Here is a 17,307-nt window from a genome sequence, read left to right as displayed (position 1 = left end):
AGTTGAGGAGCCTCGTGGGCAGCAGAGGTACCGGAGGGGATTTATTGCTACAGTTTTATGGCCCCAGCCATTTTGAACAAAGGAGGTGGTTTAAAAATGTATCCCTTCTGGTGGGTCCTCGACCTCCCAGGCACAGCACACGTCTCGAAGCGCCGGAAAGATTCACGCTGCAAAACTATCCAACACTGCCAGCTCTTTCCCGTATACCCGAGCATATTGTATAATGCTATTAAAACAGAGACTTCTTAGGTCGATCCTGAGCAGCGCATGTGCTGCTCTTCGAAGCACGCTGTATTCAGGTATGGACTTGCTAAGATAAGCTTGCAGTTTTGTCCTATCGCTGAAGGTTGGTAGGTTGGGGAAGAAGTGTCTGGGGCGTCCTTTAAACAAACATTTGCAATGCAATGTGTCTCACTTTTGCGAAAGTTTAAGCTATTAGCATTGTAAATGACAATGCCTTTTATTTATGTTTTAAAAGCAAAAACATAAATAAAAGGCAATGCCATTTACAATGCCAATAGCTCTAACTTTAATATTCCGAGACCTATTGCATTGCAAATGCTTGTTAATCTTCGCCAGGGCACTTGACAGGGATGTCCTTCATCTCCACTGTTGTTTTTATTATCCATTGATCCCCTCCTTAGACTAATTGACATACATCCAGATATTAAGGGTTTTTCTTTTGGCCCTCACCGGATTAAAACTGCGGCTTACGCAAATGATGTCCTTATTTTCTCAGATGATATTGCTTTGGCCATTCCTGCTATTTCTGATACCATCTCTCTTTTTTCAAAGGTTTCAGGATACACCTTAAATAAGGACAAGACTGAGATGTTCCCACTGAATGCTTATTGTTTCTCTACACATATGGGCTCTGCTGGCTTTAAATGGCAATCTAAGCAATTGAAGTATTTGGGTATCTATTTTTGTTCCACCTTGTATGATACAGTTGCTTATAATGAAAATCAGACTATTCTTAAAGTACGGCGTTTGTTGGACGCCTGGTCTCCGAAACACATTTCATGGTGGGGGCGCCTTCAGACTCTTAAAATGATGATTACGCCTATTATTAATTTTGTCTCTTCCATGCTCCCAGTAAAGTTATCTGTTTCCTTCTTTCATGACATTGATGTTCTTACTTCTAAATTTTTATGGAATAATAAAAGGGCTAGATTTGCTTATAAATTCTTACGAAAACCTTATGATATGGGAGGTTGTAACTTTCCCGATTGGGGAAAATATCAAACTGCATTTCTGGCATCTCAAGGTGCTCTCTGGTTTTCATCCCCTCCTATTCATGTTCCATCTTGGTTGCTAATAGAGCAAGAACTGGCCTCTCCTTTGCCGACTGCTTCTTTTTTAACTAAGTCTACCTTGTCTATTCCTTTTTCCCATTCTATTATATTGGATACTATTGCTGCGGTAAAAACGGTGGACAAGAGGGTGGCGACTCCATTACACAAATCTAGGTGGTCGTCTATTTGGCGGAATTCTAAAATTAAAATTACTATTGCTTCTTCTTTGTTGTCTTATTGGGCTTCTAAAGGGATCTCGCTTGTTAATCATCTTTATGATTCCAATAATGCTCCATTACCGTTTTCCTCTTTAGCTCAACAGTTTTCTTTATCTAATTTAGATTTTTATACCATTCTCAAGATCAAAGTGGCACTTGCTAAGCTGCGCCTTCATCCTACTTCCCCTACGATTACTCTCTTTCAATTATGGATTAGGACTGGTCACGTAGCTTCTAAAATTTATAAATTTTTACAATCTACTTCAATACCTACCCATACTGTAGCTCAGCAAAAATGGTTACACCATTTTGACCAGAGTGTCACGGACCATATTTCTTCAGACACCTGGCAGATGATTGGTAAATTTTCTCTTCGTAATAAAATCGCCCCATCGTTAATGCAATCTAAATTTTTCTCCGTTAACCTTCTCCATTGGACTCCTACTCGCTTACACTCGTTGAATCTCAAAGAGGACAATCTTTGTTGGAGTTGTGGCTTATTACCAGGCGATTTTCCTCATATGTTCTTTGACTGTTCCCTTCTTCAACCCTTTTGGGATCTCATTCACAAACACCTCACGCTCATTTTTGGTATTCAGTTTCAACTATCTTTTCCATTAATCCTATTAGGCCCTTTAGCATCCCCAGTCCCTCTTCCCTTAGATTCCATGGAATTACAGCTGTTAGATCTTTTATTGACTGTTGCAGTTAAAGTAATTTTAATGGAGTGGAAATCATTTTCTTCAGTTTCTTATCATACTTGGTGGGCTTGGGTTTCCGATTTACGTAGTGCTCATACCTCGGTTGATCACGCCCATCTTTCTCCGTCTATTGCTAGTGGTGTTTGGACTGCTTTGGATACCTACATGGATTTATCTTCCAAAGGGTTGGTTGTACAATACCCCTTTGATATGTCTGGTTGAATGGTGTCTTGTCTGTTGGGATGGTCCGGTGGAAATCCTCCTTTCTCTTTCTTTTCTTGCTTTTTCTCTCTCTTTCTTCTCTTCTCTCTTTTCTTCTTCTCTCATCTCTCTTTCCCTTCCTTTCTTTTCCTTGGGTACTCTGATTGTGATACTCTTGATTCTTGTTTCTGATATATATTAATTGTTTTTACCATACTTAATTTATTTATCTGATTCTGGCGGGCTACCTTTGTTACAGATGTCTCTTTTACAACGCATGCTTGCCTACTATATTTTGATTGTTTTATCCTAAATCAATTGTATCACTGACACTTGTATTGTGTATCTTCATTTGCTTTTTCATAATAAAATTCTTTGAAATGAAAAAAAAAAATCATTGCAATAACCAAAAAGTTTTTACTAAACTGTTTTTAGCTTAGACCCCAGGACTGAATCTAGGATCCAGTCCTGGAGTTACAAAAGTAATCTACAAAGTAATCAACTGTAATTGTGTATAAAAACCCAAATTGTGTTTAGAACTGTGTTGCCTACTGCAACCCTGTACCTATTGTGTTCACAAAGTCATTAACTGTCTGCAAAGTAATTATCTGAGATCACTCATTATTGAGAAAAGTATATTTTTATACCTGTTGGTTCTAAAAATAAAACTATATCTTTTGATGTAAAAACAATTGGCCTGGAGTTCAGTCCTTGAGTGTTTGAAACCTTTTGCTGACTGAGTGTGTACAACAAATGCTTTACACTGTCCTCTGGTACTGCCTTACTGCTCGAGCAAGCTACCACGAAAAAGTACGGTCAGAACATGGGGCACAACAGCGGGGCCCGAGCAGGCACAACAGCGGGGCCCGAGCAGGCACAACAACGGGGCCCGAGCAGGCACAACAACGGGGCCCGAGCAGGCACAACAACGGGGCCCGAGCAGGCACAACAACGGGGCCCGAGCAGGCACAACAACGGGGCCCGAGCAGGCACAACAACGGGGCCCGAGCAGGCACAACAACGGGGCACGAGCAGGCACAACAACGGGGCACGAGCAGGCACAACAACGGGGCACGAGCAGGCACAACAACGGGGAATGAGCAGGCACAGACTCCCGCTTGTGCTTCATTGCCAGATGTTGGTGAAGAGATGAGGACTGGGCACAGACAGCTAGTTCCCATTACACACAGCTGACAAAGACTTATACTACAATAAACAACTTCTTAGCTATGATCTCTACAATGAGCAAAGATGGGAATTTAATTACTCCGTCTAACCACATTCATTTAAGACACTGCTTCGGAAAATGAGAATGGAATTTTGAGAGGATTCATCATATACAGCCAGCTGAACCTCATGTATTAAAGGAAAATTGCACATAACAGTCAGTTAACACATCTAGATGAAGATGCAGTCACGAGTCTGGGCACATTACAGACCAATTATAAGAAGAAAAACAAAAAAATAGTATAATGGTAGCGCTCTTACCCGTGATGTGGTACCGCTCCACACAGGCCCCAATAAGCTTCTCACAGATTCGAAACTTCTCCTGTACAAGGACTTCCTTAAGGGCGCTCTCTCGAAGCCCACGATTGTTCAGAGACTCGATCAGCTCATCTAGCTGACTAGAAGAGCCGTAATAGAGCCAGCGATTTGGTCTGTTTACTGGCTGGGGAGTGTCAACAGCAATAGGGGAAGAGGAAGTACTTTCAATAGAGTCCTGGGTATCTTCAATAGTGATAGGTTCTTCAGATTGCTCAGTTTTTTGGGATATGGAATTTGGTCTATGCATTAGCATATCTTCTGTCAAGCCAGTGTAGTCCTCTTCCACAAAGAGTCCCGGGACTGCAGCAAAGATCCAGTAGCGTCGATAAAGGCGGTCCCGGCCTAAAGGGAAGACATTGGTACATGTGGTGGCACTCTGGATCTTCTCCAGCAGATCCTCCTCCTTGCACTGCAGCTCCTGCCTCCATGAGCCTTCTTCATCCGCACTCAGAGGCTCCGCTACTTCGCCTTCCAGGTCTTGGCCCCTGGCCTTCGAGCCATTCTGACTTTTATTTCCTGAAACAAGTAAAAAATATTATAACAATATAAAGGTAGTTTTAGTCCACTTAACGCAAAAGTAACAAACGTCCACTGTTCAACGTAAATCAGGGAAAAACACTGTTCATCAGGAGAAGATCTTAGAAACTGTGGCCTCAAAAACATAGCAAAACCCATGCCCCTCCGGTAAGGCCATTGTGCAAGATTACAGTTTAAGTGAGAAACTGAATTTTTTGTATTAGATTGGTTCACATTAACAAGTCAGAACAGAAATGAGCTGACATTACAGTAGTAAATATTTTTGGGGGGTTGGAGGGGAGTGGGGGGGAGATTGGGAGTCGGGTCGGCGCACAATTACATGTACACAAGGTAGATGTCAATGCCTTGAAATATAAGTGGCATAGTGCAAGTCGTCCAAGTTGCAGGCAGGTGAGTAGCCTGTCACTGTTGAGGAGGTGGGTGGGGAGCACAAAATTAAACACCAAAGACCTATTTCCAACTTGTGTCTTATGGCGCTGTTGTAGATCAATCAGTGTGACTTCCATAGAGAGGGCGGTCTGTGCAACAGGTTCAGTGTGGCCATGTGTTAGGTATCCAGTGAGTGGGGCCCTAAATATTTTTGGGTTAGGGTGACACTGGCTTTAGAGAAGCTTGAGGAAAAGGGGTGTGTTATATTGTGTGGCTGTTTGACCTCACCATGTAATACACTTACCAACCCCTTCAGATCCAGTAGGTCTTCTCTGTCAAACCTCTTACTCAATTTTGGGTAGCTGTGGCTGAGAAGCAAGGCTTGCACAATGGAACAAGTGCAAAGCATTCAAATAACACCCAAACAATTGAAGAAATAGACATTCAAAAAATCCAACACCAATTTAAAAAAATAAGCTGTATTTCAGACACCACATCGAGGATGCATCGGAGGGTTTCGATGACATAGAATTTACAAGGTATAGCAAATCATAAGTATTTCACTCAACAGCAAAAAGAAAATGCAAATACACAAATTTGACAAAATGTTGGATAGTTGTACTGCAGTCACTTAGAATGTCTTTAGGCAGCCAGCTCCAGCAGAGAACAGGGTGGGGTGGGTAAGGTGGGGGCAGCAAGGTCCCCAAGATTGATTACCTCTACAGAGGAGGCAGTCTCCAGGCAGTTCCAGACACTTTATCCCCTTTGCAATTAATTCCTATGGAAGTGGTCATGATGCAAAGGATGCTGAAGATCCTCAAGGAAGCTGGGGATGTGATTCAGTCGACAGAGCATTCCTGCATCTACTCCTCAGTCCACAAAGGGGGTGAGGTGGTCCTAGTCACAGGGTCAACATCTCTTGAAGTCTTCTTGGTACTAGAAGAAGTCCAGATGCCACTGAGCTAACAGTTGTCCAGTATTTCAGCCACAGCCAAATATTTCTTTGGGTGAATGCTCCGCATCAGGGTGACCAAGTTCCACTCCAATGTCTCTCCCAGACTTGGAGAACTCTGATGCAACTTTGAGCGTCGGTTCTGGGTCGCTGGTGCCGCAACACAGCAGTTGTCAATTGTCTGAAGACTCTGGGTGACTAACTTACCCAGCAGGTTTCTGAGCTGCTGTTGCCCTGTGCTGTGAAGAGGAGGTCAGTGAACTGACCCTTTGAGCCAGTTTGCTTTGGCTGGGCTCTGGAGAGGATTTATCCAAGAGCAAGACTCAGCAAGCATAGTCCCTTTTTGCTATCCACCAGGTTCAGTCCAAGCTTCTTTGCTAGCCACCTGGTTTGGCTGATGCAACCTCTCATTACTGGCTCCACAATGCAGCAGGGTAGTGCTTCAGTCCTTCCAGTCCAGTCAATATCAGAATTCTGGGGGCCAGGTGTGTTCTATTTATGCTCAGAAAAGTTCCTCTGGGTAAGATAGGGTTTGTAGCCAATGGGCTACCAGGTTCCCTCCTTGCTTCCTGATGACCACTTTGTGGTAAGTGTAGCATTTCGCTATTACACGATACACCACTCACCTCGCACACTATATGGCAGAACCCCTCTCCCAAAGTCTAGTGCTCCCTAGTCCAGCCCAGAGGTGTGGCTATGAATCGGTCTACATGTCACAGCAAATACAGTATGACAACAGGATTCGCCTCTCCTTCCTGGTTGCCAGCAAGTCTGCCTAAAGATCGGATCTGCCCCTTTCCCAAGTGATCCCCATTTGCTCTTCAGAGGCGGCTTCAGCTTTGAAGCTCTCCTTTTCTGCCAACACATATGTACCTTCCAGCAAGGAGGCAACCCCCCTCTACAGTGCAGGCCGCTATTGTCTCCATTCCCGGTAGTCGTTAACACATCTCCCTAGGAGGGCAGGAAGCGGTCTCGTGCTCAAGCTCCTTCTGCAACAGTTAAGGGCACAGGAGATTGAAGGCAAACTAAGGGGCAACTTTGTATAAGTAGCACACTGAAACAGGTTACATTAATTTGAACTTGAGAATCACGTCAGGATTAATGTAATAAGCGGTTTGATCCCTTGGAATATCAACTTTGGTTGCACTGTTCAGGAGTTGGCCGCCTTATTTGGGAGCTCAGGTTAAACACTGACCTCTCAGCTGTGCTAAGTCTTTCCACGGTAAAAATGACAGTTTTAAGTTTTTAAATTCAGAAAATACGTCACTCAGCCATAGTAATCTTTGGGCCTACCATAGGGGTGACTTATATGCGTTTCTGGGGGACATAGAGGAGTTTGCCACAGCTTAAAATGGTAAAAGTCGGGCTAGCAGTTCAAAAACGCTCTTCCAGTCTGAAATGGCAGACTGGGAGACTCTTACCTGTGTCACAACTAGGGTGGCACAAACAGTGCTGCAATCCTTGGGGTGACTAACTTAAATGCCCTGTCTACCATCTACTAGGTACTTACAGGTAATGTTTCTTATGGCAATTGGGTAAAGCCAATGTAACATACACACTTTGCTGTCAGGGCACCAGCACGGAGGCCTGGTTGACAGGCCAGAATGCACTCGAAGTTGAAAGCCAACAGCATCAGTCCAACAACATGGGAGTGACCATACAAAACAAGAATTTGCAAAGCAATCGGTCTCGCCTTTGGGACCTTATATGTATTTAGCTAAGCAGCACATTAGCCTGGGTGCTGAAACATCTACTGTTATTAAACATGGAGGGAAAGTAAGCACCAAACTGCGTGACATGCCACGTATGGGACCACATGGAGAAAAATATTGCCTTTCAGCAGGAAATGGAATCGTTCAAAGCTCGGTTTTTAATATACAATCAGGGCCTTCGGTGGTCGTATCACTGAAAATACAAGATTTGAAAAAAATATTGTTTAAGGGTGCTTGTGCTAGATAATTTCTATGGACTGGAATCCAGAGAATGCTAAAGTTATTCTGATATTTTACGGAGGCAATTCCCTACAAAGAGTACAGATCGTTTGATCATGACATAACTCATAGCTGGCCGTAGTTCCTTTTAACCAACTCCTCCCTGTCTCTTTGTAAGTGCATCCCTAGATACTTGACAGAGTCTGCAGCCCAACAAAAGGGAACTGTAGCGCCAGCATGTATCAGCATCATCTGTTAAGAGCTCAGCCTTGTCCCAAGTGATCCAAATGTCAGAATGTTCTACATAATATATAAACTCCCAGATCAGGGCAGACAGATTGTCTGTAGAATGTTGAACAAAGAGGGGTAAGTTGTCCGCATACATTGACAATATAAGGCCTGTTCGAAAGGTCAGGCCCCTCTCAAATGACAATCTTGCAGCTTCCTGGCCAGTGGGTCCCTAGCAAGTATAAACAATGACAATGGCCATCCTTGTTCTGTACGAAGGGACACTAGGAAGGGGACTGAAGTACGCCCATTAAAAAGCACCATGGCCACTGGTGTAGAACAGCTGTATCAGGGCCAGGAATCAGAGGGATAGCAAATGCTTCACCAGTCAGCAGAAAAGTCCACTCCAGGGAAGCAAACTCCCTTTTTTTAAAAATCTTTTTATTGTCAGCAAGTTAAGTAAGGACCAACACATTTTTGACGCAATAAAGGTACCTCCAGTGGATGTCCCAACAAAACAATCACATGTTCAATAATCACAGTTTTTCTGTTTTTACCATACAACTAGTCAGCCCAACTCCCCCCACCCCTGCCCACCCATCCCCGGCACTTTACTTTAACTTGTTTGATTATTGTGAGAAGTTGGCCTGATATATAATGTTCACTATTCTAGTGAGCACTTTGTATCAGTCCAAACAACCCTTATTGATGATTGGTTGTAAGTCAACGTTATAGACCAGCTATCCTAGTAGCATGGATACGAGCAGTCTTCGGGCTAAACTCGAGAGGGCGTGTTAAGCCAGCTGTTATACCACACATATACCCCTTGAACACCAAGTGAAAGGACACCACACAAGTGTTATGAAAATAAACAGTGTATTTATTTAGATCACAACAGCCCTGTACTCTTTATGAGGACAGGGTACTAAGCACACAACAAAACTCTTACGAAAATACTATAAGTTGCACAATTTACACAAATGCCCGAGGGGCACGAAAAACCATATACTATGAAAGTGGAATGCGAAATTACTAGCAGGTAAGTACTGGGCGAATCGCTAGGACTTGACTACTGAACCTTCAGATTACTAATAGGAGGCCTAGGGGACTCGGGTGCAGAGTGTGCACTCTCACGCGGGATGCGGGACAAAGTCTATGGAGGCTAGTAAAAGCAAAGTTAAGGATATCGGACGAATCCGACTAGATAGGCTGAAAACGAAAGTGGATCTGGACCCTTGGATAGTGAGGCTATGCTGGGGCACCGAAATGCCGAAGTTACCTAGCCCAGGGGCTGCGGATGCATAGGTCTGGAAAGACGTCGGGAATCCTCGTTGCAGTCTATGGAGCCTGAAGAAAGAAGTTGCTGGCAGGCGACCAGTGAAGATTGTTCGATGGATCCAAGCCTGGATCGAAGATGGATGACACCTGAAAGCAGAGGGGACCAAGTTCTTAATCGCTAGCCAGTGATTGTGTGGGCACCAGGATGGCACCGGGCGAAGTCACCTCGACCAGGTGAGTGGGCGACGCTGTGCTCTGCAGTTTCACGGACCAGAAGGCGTTGTCGGCGACCAGGATGGAGGTGCGAGCTGTCCCACGATGGTTGATGCTGTCGACGTCGCTGGACCCAGGATTGGGGCAACAAGTCTTGGCAAATGCAAGCCCACGCGGTGGACTCAAGATGGCGTCTGGAGTGGACCAGGAGGGTCCGGGGTGCTCCTCTTTTGGAAGGGAGCAAGGTCCAGTCTGGAGCAACCAGACCAGCAGTGGTGATGTCACCGGGAAGGTCACAAGCCAGCGGGCTAGTAGCCAGACAACGCGGTGAGCAGCAAAAAGCAGAAGGGCCCCACGCAGATCTCGTGGATGCTGGGGGGCTGGACTTCGGTGCTGGAGCTGCTCAGGGTCGGGGCTTCTCGGACCCCAAAGCACTCACCAGAGGATCCCTCGGCGGTCGTGCTGGATAGAAGTCGTGCAGTTCTGATGATGGCCGGTCCCTCGAGGTCTCGTCGCACCTACGGTTCTCAGCTTAGCTGTAGAGGTAGGTAGAGGTCAGAGGTGCTAGGAAAGCCGGGTCTCGCCGAGCTGGTCAGTCGGATTCCGGAGGAAGGACGTGCAGCAAACCGCAGTGTTCTTGATGGTGCCTGCGGGTGCAGGGTGACTACTCCTTAGCCACAAGGGAGAAATCTTGAGAAGAAGTCGAGAGTTCCTTTCGTAGAAAGTAGTTTCTTGATTCAAAGATGATCTAATTTGGAAGGGTCCCCGCTCCTGCCTTTATCCTAAAGAAAGGGGTGGGTACGCGACTAGGTCCTGCCCTAGGGGTGGGACCAGGAAGGGGGGTGGTTACACCCCTCTCCCATGCCGGACTTTCCCCAGGCCAGGGGCTGGTGTGCCCCTGGAACTGGTTCTAGCCGGCCTATGCATAGTGAGCACCGGGGTGCCACTTGCAGTCACCTTCTTGTAAAGCCCTGCCTACCCAGGATACACAAAACCCTGCCTGGGATGGTGCTAGCACCGCCCCTGACAGGAAACCCTTTTTCCAAGCTCCCCTCGCTGGAAGGACTCCCAGCTGCAGGGGGTCAGACTCGTGTCTGTGGTGGCAGCATTCATTTTGTGATGCTGAGGCTCGAGTTGACTTTAACCGGGGTTCACAGTTACATACATGTCGTGTCCCTCTAGAAGGGTGGAATGCTAACCCCGTCGCCAGAATTGGCGAGGGGTTAGTATTCCAATTCGTATGACACCTTACTCGACATGTTTTGATAAAGCAATACCAGAGATAGCATTTAACCGCGAGGATTATAATGCACTTAAGAGTATATGGTATGCGTTATCATGGAACAGCTATTAGGACTTGGTTCCGCAAGCTGCAAACGGGCTCAGCTCATGCCAGAGCACCATCTCACACGATTCCAAGCACTCTGCCTTCAGGATTGTCAAGGCCTGCCATAGGAGTGACTGATAGGAATCTGTGTGTCCATTTTTAGGGTAAGATATAGGTATACTATATCTAAAGCAAAGGGTGATTACACCACCTTGCCCCAGCTGTCGTGCAGCCAGTTGTGTCAGATTTAGATGGCCATCCAGGGGTAGCATAATACATGCTGCAGCCCCTGGTAGGCCCTGGGTACACCTATGCCCTGAGTTACAGGGTCTGATAAGGTGGCCCAGTACCAATTGGATAATGCACCTAAGGTACATGTGTCAATTTAGTGAGAGAACAGCAAGGCTGTGGGTCTGATTAGCAGGCCCACAGCCAGAGAAAGTCGTAAACCAGTGAAACAAAAGCAAAAAATCTGGGTGATCATAGGATTGCAGACCCTACTCTCCTACAATTATTGCATTGCATGACTCCACTGAACAATCTGATGTACAGTCATTGTTTCAACACAGACCATTTGGGGACTTACTCAGTATGGTACATATAGTATTTGCATTTTCTGCACCCAGAGCCAGTTCTCTTTCATCGGTGTATTATACGGTGCCCATCAGGGGGGAGGCAACCAGGCCCAGCATTGCATCTCTTAGTCAGGGGTAAGTGATGAGTTAGATGCAATGTCCCCACCCATCTCAAAAGCCCCAAGTGTGGCATTCCAGTCTAGGGATCTTCCTGAGTCCCTTGCGCTCCTCGCGTTGCAATGTCTCCCCCTCTGCCTTTCCCCATCGCAACACTTCTGCTCTCCATAGTTCAGGGTCAGGCGGTCTGGCCGACATCCAGCGCATCGTTATTGTGCGCTTTGCAAGCAGCAGGGCCAAGTCTGTGAACCGTGTAGCTACACTTTTTTTTACGCTCCACCGGCCCCAGTCCTAGTATTGTGTATTCCATAGCGTTGTATGGTTTGAAAGGAGCTAATTTAAATAGTGCCTCCTGGATCGTCTTCCAGTAGTATCCTAGTTTGGGGCAGTCCCAGATCATGTATATTAGCTGCGCATTGTCCGCACCGCATCGGGGGCAAGTGTCAGCTGTGGCTGGGAACATTGTGTGTAGGCGGTGGGGTTAAGGTATGCCCTATGCAGGACCATTAAATGAATGAATTTGAATTTCGGGTTCCTGGATACTTTCTTCGGGAATTTGATGATTCTCTCCCATTCCTTGTCTCTTACTGGTCTCCCTACGTCCCTTTCCCACTTTTCTCGCAGGGGTAGTAACGAGGTCGCCCTCCCCTCCCTAATGCCAGCCGTTATCCATTTTGTCAAGTGGCTACCTGATCCCATTAGGTATTGCATTGTGTGTAACTGGTTAGTGGATGGCTCCATTCCACCCTGTGCCCATGTCTTCACTATGTATCGACATATCCCGGCATGTACAAGAAACATCCCTCCTGGGGTCCGGTGTGTGGCACGAAAGTCCTCAAATGACATTACTCGGTTATCTACGAATAAATCTCCCACCTGCGTCACACCCACCTCGTGCCACATAGTGAGTGATTGGTTCGAGAGCGTTCCTTGTCCAAGTGGGATCCCTAGCAGCGGAATCGTGGGGGCATAGGAGGAGGCAGGGGACGTGTATTTCACTGCCTTTCTCCAGTAGGTAATAGCAAGGCGTAGCAGGGGGGGGGGGGGTGTCGACCTGGGGACCTCTTATCTAGGTAATAACAGGGTGTGGACATTTCCCTTAGACCAATCCGTTTCTGACATGCCAATTTCATGCAAATTGCGCCCCGCCAGCCAGTAGACCAGCCACTGCAGCTGACAAGCATAGTTGTATGCCTGGAAGTCTGGTACCCCCATACCGCCCGTCACAGTGGTGAGCTGTAGTTTGGACAGGCTGATACGTCTTCGGTCAGTTCCCACACTAGTTCGGTAAGGAGTGTGTTTAACGTCCTGAACATGGTAGTAGGGACCATGAATGGCATGTTCGTAAAGTAGTAAAGGAGTCTGGGTAGTACCACCATCTTGGAGATGGCTACTTTGCCCGCCACCGACAGTGGCAGGGAGGTCCAGAATTGTACCTGTGATTTTAATGCGGAGATCGCCCTACCCAAGTTGCCATCAATCATATCCGTCGCACCTCTATATATCTGTATCCTTAGGTAACGGAAAGTTGTCTCCGCCACCCGGAAATTGTGAGGCGCAAAGGATAGGTGCGTGGTTGTTTCGACATTGCCGAAGTAGAACCCATATGATTTAGGCTCGCTAATGGTGAGGCCCGATAATGTACGGAAATCCTCAAAGATCTCAGGGATAGGGCCTAGGCTCCCCCCCAGGTCCCGTAAATATAGAACGATATCATCTGCATATGCCGATACCACGTGAGGTGTGCCGGCTCTGTCTTTGCCCAGATGTTGTGCAGATCCCCGGAGTTTACATAGTAGAGGCTCAAGTGCCAGTATAAACAAGAGTGGGGACAGCGGGCATCCCTGTCTAGTCCCTTTTGCTATGTCTAGTTGCGCCAATATGCATTTATTCGTGCGCACCCTGGCTGTCGGATGGGTGTATATGAGTTTGACCCAGGTAATAAATTCTGGTGGGATCCCAAATTTTTCAAATGACGCAAACATGAAGTCCCATCTGAGGGAGTCAAATGCCTGCTTCAGGTCGAGGGAGATGCAGCCCTCTGTCCCCTCCTGCGCCTGTTCGCATAACATGAGCTGGCTAAGTCTCCTCAGGTTCATGGCCGTACTCCGGCCAGGTACGAAGCCGCACTGATCAGTGTGTATTAGTTGTGGGATATATTGTGCTAGTCTCGTCGCTAGGATTTTGCTCAGTATTTTATAGTCCGTATTTAGTAAGGACAAGGGTCTATAGCTAGCTATGTGCATTCCATCCCTGCCTGGTTTCAGAAGTGATACTATCATCGCCAGTAAGGACGACTGTGGTAGCGCCTGTGTATGCAGCGCTTCCTGGTACACTAACTGTAATCGTGGTGCGAGGAGGTCGATATAGGCCTCATAGAACTCGGCTGGGAGGCCGTCGGTCCCGGGGGTTTTGTTCCGAGGTAGCGCGCGTATGGCCTGTCGGACCTCTGCAACTGTAATAGGACGTTTTAAGTCTTCCCCCTGTTGGGCTTCTAAGCGTGGCAGTTCGATCCCTGACAAACTCCTCTAGGGCCGTCTCAGAGAGCGGACTGTGGGGACTATACAGCGTCCCGTAGTAATCTCTAAATTCTGTGTTAATGTCAGTTTGTGTCGTGGCTGGCGACCCATGTTGGTCTGTGACTTCTAGTATAGGCGTGTGTACTGGGGCATCTCGTACTATGCGAGCCAACAAGGGCCCCGACCTGTACGCTTGTGCGTTTTGTCTGCAAAGGTATTCCCTGTGGTCTAGGACACGTAGCTCCTCCAAAAGTTCAGCATGAAGTATGTGCGCCTCCTGTAGCGGCGTGAAGGGTAGATTTGTGCCCGCAGCCTCACTTTCTAACATGGCCAGGCGACCCTCCACCTCCCGGAGTCTGTGTATCACATTGTGTCTCATGGCCGTCCGCGTGCTCATTGCCGCCCCCCTCATTGACACCTTGAAGGCGTCCCATTCTACTAGCCGGGAGCTAGCAGTGCCAGTGTTTGTACTGAAGTAGCTTGTGATAGCGTCTGCCATTGATGCCTTAAATACAGTGTCTTCCAGCAGTTCCGTGGATAGACGCCATGTCGGGATGGGTATTGGGATTTTGCCCCATTGCAATGTGACTTCCACCGGGTTATGGTCTGAGAAAGTCTTGCCCATATGTTCCGCTGCAGTAGCTGCTTATAACAACGGTTTGGAACAGAAGACTATCTATTCTAGTGTGTAGTCTGTGGGGCAGGGAGTAAAATGTGTATTCTCTATTTAACGGGTGTTTGCAGCGCCATACATCAGCCAGATCCCATCCCTCTGCTCACTGTGCCAGCGCGTCTGCCTGTCTCCTGCTTTCAGGGGCATGTAATGGTGGGTGCGACCTATCCAGAGATCTGTCCAGGACAGAATTAAAATCCCCCCCACAATCCACTGATACCCTGCCCAGTCTGCCATCACTCTGTTCATGTTAGTCCAAAAATCCGATTGTCCCGAGTTCGGTGCGTACACACTGCCCAGCACAACAGGGGAGCCATCCAATAATCCACTAACAAAGACATATCTGCCCTCATTGTCCAGTCTTGTTTCCACTACCTTAAATGGTACTGAGTTCCGGAGCCATATGGCCGCCCCCCTTGAAAACACAGAATAAGAGGTAGCAAACAGTTGGCCTTTCCATTTTTTAAGCAGCTTTGCACCCTCCGCCCTATTTAAGTGAGTTTCCTGGAGGCATGCTATCATTACATTCCGCCGGTTAAACTGTGCCAAAATTCTGTGCCTCTTGTGGACGGAACCCATACCCCTGACGTTCCAGGTGCATAGTTTGTAGGTGTTAAGGGGTCCCCATTACCGTCTGTGGTGAGTGGATTCGCCAGAGCTTGCACCAGGAGAGTCATATGCAGTATGTACAATGTTTCAAGTGCCTTCATAACGTGTAACCCCTTAACGTTAAGGTCCTCGAGTGAAGAAGTACGAGGTCCAAACCTTGATGCCCAACGTGGGCAATAGTCAAACCATAACATGTCTATACGGTGGGGGGTGGAGGTCACTCACATCCGGACAGGACCAGTCGGTGGTGGTACTGCGTGCCCAGGGCCAGTGTGTCCCCATTCCCCGTCTACCCACCCGTGACCTTCCTTGTATCTCATACGTTACCATCCGGAGTCTTCTGTGAACACTCAGAATTTGTTTGCCATCTGCGCCGTTATTTTGGGAAAGAGCTGTAGGCTATCCGCAGAGCCCGACACCTCTGTGTGTGTATCGGTGTTGCTTCCCGGTGTTGATTTGCTTTGTGCATCGTGTGCGGCCAGCGCAGCCTTCGTCAGTTGCATCACCTTTGCCTTCTTTCCGGTGTGCTCCGGCATGGACTCACTATGTGCCTCCAACTCTTTCGTGTAATCTTCTCCTGTTGCAGTACGTTGATCCTCCTGGCGAGAGGGTCCTCCGCCAAGGTCCTCCTCAAAAGGGTCCTGCGTGTTCGGTGGCGTCAGCGTCACTTCCATCCATACTGCTGCTTCCTCGGGGGTGTCAAAGAAGTGCGATTTATTTTCGTATAGGACCTTGAGGCGGGCCGGGAACAGTAGGGCATATTTCAAATTCCTGTCTCGTAGTTTGCGCTTTACTCCTAGGAACGACGACCTGGCTCTCTGTACTGCTGGGGTGAAATCCGAATATACTGAGATGGTCTTATCCTCATACCGCAGCGGCGTTTTCTCTCTTGCCACTCTCAGCACAGAGTCTCTGTCCTTGTAATGGAGAAGGCGCGCTATCAGCGGTCGCGGAGGTGCACCCGGTTTTGGTGGCCTTGCCGGCATTCTATGTGCTCTTTCTACACTGTATAGCGGAGAGATCTTGCGGGCCTACCAACACCTTCAGCCAGTCTTCGACGAACTGCGTGGGGTTCCTCCCTTCGCTTCGCTCGGGTATTCCTAAGATTCTCACCTTGTTGCGGCGGGCCCGCCCTTCCGCATCGTCCATCTTGTCCCAGAGTAATTTAATCTGTTTCTCCATGTTCGAGTTTTGTGGAGTGGTCTGTCTGTTGTGGTATCAGGTCGTCGAGCGCGAGTTTACGTTCCGAGACCTTCTCGGCTAGTTTGTTGTGATCAGCCCTTAGGAGCGATAAGCCAGTGGCCATGTTATCCATACGTAGTTCCAGTTATTCCCTGGACGCCTTTATTTCTGCCAGTATAAGGTCCAGTTATGCGTCCTGCGTGCATTTACCTGTCGGCGGTATAATCTCCATGTTAGATGAGGCCAGTGGGTCTTCTGATCCGGTGGATTGTACGTCTGCATTCGTGCCCTGGTCCAGCACTTTGCCCCTGTGCTTCCCCATGGCTCGCATCTGCAGGGTGGCGGTATGAGGATTCCACTTACACAGTCAATGACAATGGTTTCAGTCACAGGCACACCTCTTGTGGTATTCCCCTATGTGGAGTGAGCACCTCGCAATGCTGCAAGGGTGACCAGTTCCGTTTACAGGTTGTGTTGTTGCAATGCCACAGGTCTGTACATATAGAGTATGTCCCTGCTCTTTCCGTGAGGTCCCAGCACGGTACTACTGACCTGGGACCGAGTATCCGCTGCAAACGGCCCTCTGCGCTGTGAATCCGCTCTCCGTGCAACAAAAGGATCAGCAGGGCCGCGCGGTGTTGTAGCTCTGTCCCCAGGGCACTCGAGGCGGTGGATTGATCAGCCAGCAGGAGGTCCCTGACGATACGTTATAACTTATTAGGCATTAGTGTCCGGCGAGGTATGGCGAATTCCGGCGGTGTAGTTACTTGCACTGGTACTCAATATCCAGCTCAGCTGTAAATAGCAGCTGGGACTGTATCTAACGTAAGCCGAATC

At 47.7% G+C, this 17,307-nt stretch overlaps 1 protein-coding gene across 1 annotated transcript in view; it reads right to left on the bottom strand.

Annotated features, from left to right (window-relative positions):
- The window catches only part of BAZ1A (bromodomain adjacent to zinc finger domain 1A), a 510,573-nt gene that overhangs the window by 134,464 nt on the left and 358,802 nt on the right, over positions 1 to 17,307 (bottom strand). The window contains exon 17 of the mRNA XM_086936946.1: positions 3,904 to 4,476. Within this exon, the coding sequence (XP_086793072.1) occupies positions 3,904 to 4,476 (573 nt within the window). The remainder of the gene's footprint in view (positions 1 to 3,903; positions 4,477 to 17,307) is intronic.

The sequence above is a fragment of the Lissotriton vulgaris genome, chromosome 9 (assembly GCF_964263255.1).
Source record: "Lissotriton vulgaris chromosome 9, aLisVul1.2, whole genome shotgun sequence".
In the NCBI taxonomy this organism is placed as follows: Eukaryota; Metazoa; Chordata; class Amphibia; order Caudata; family Salamandridae; genus Lissotriton; species Lissotriton vulgaris.
The sequence above is the reverse complement of the archived record's forward strand: the minus strand, read 5'-3'. Positions and strand labels throughout refer to the sequence as shown.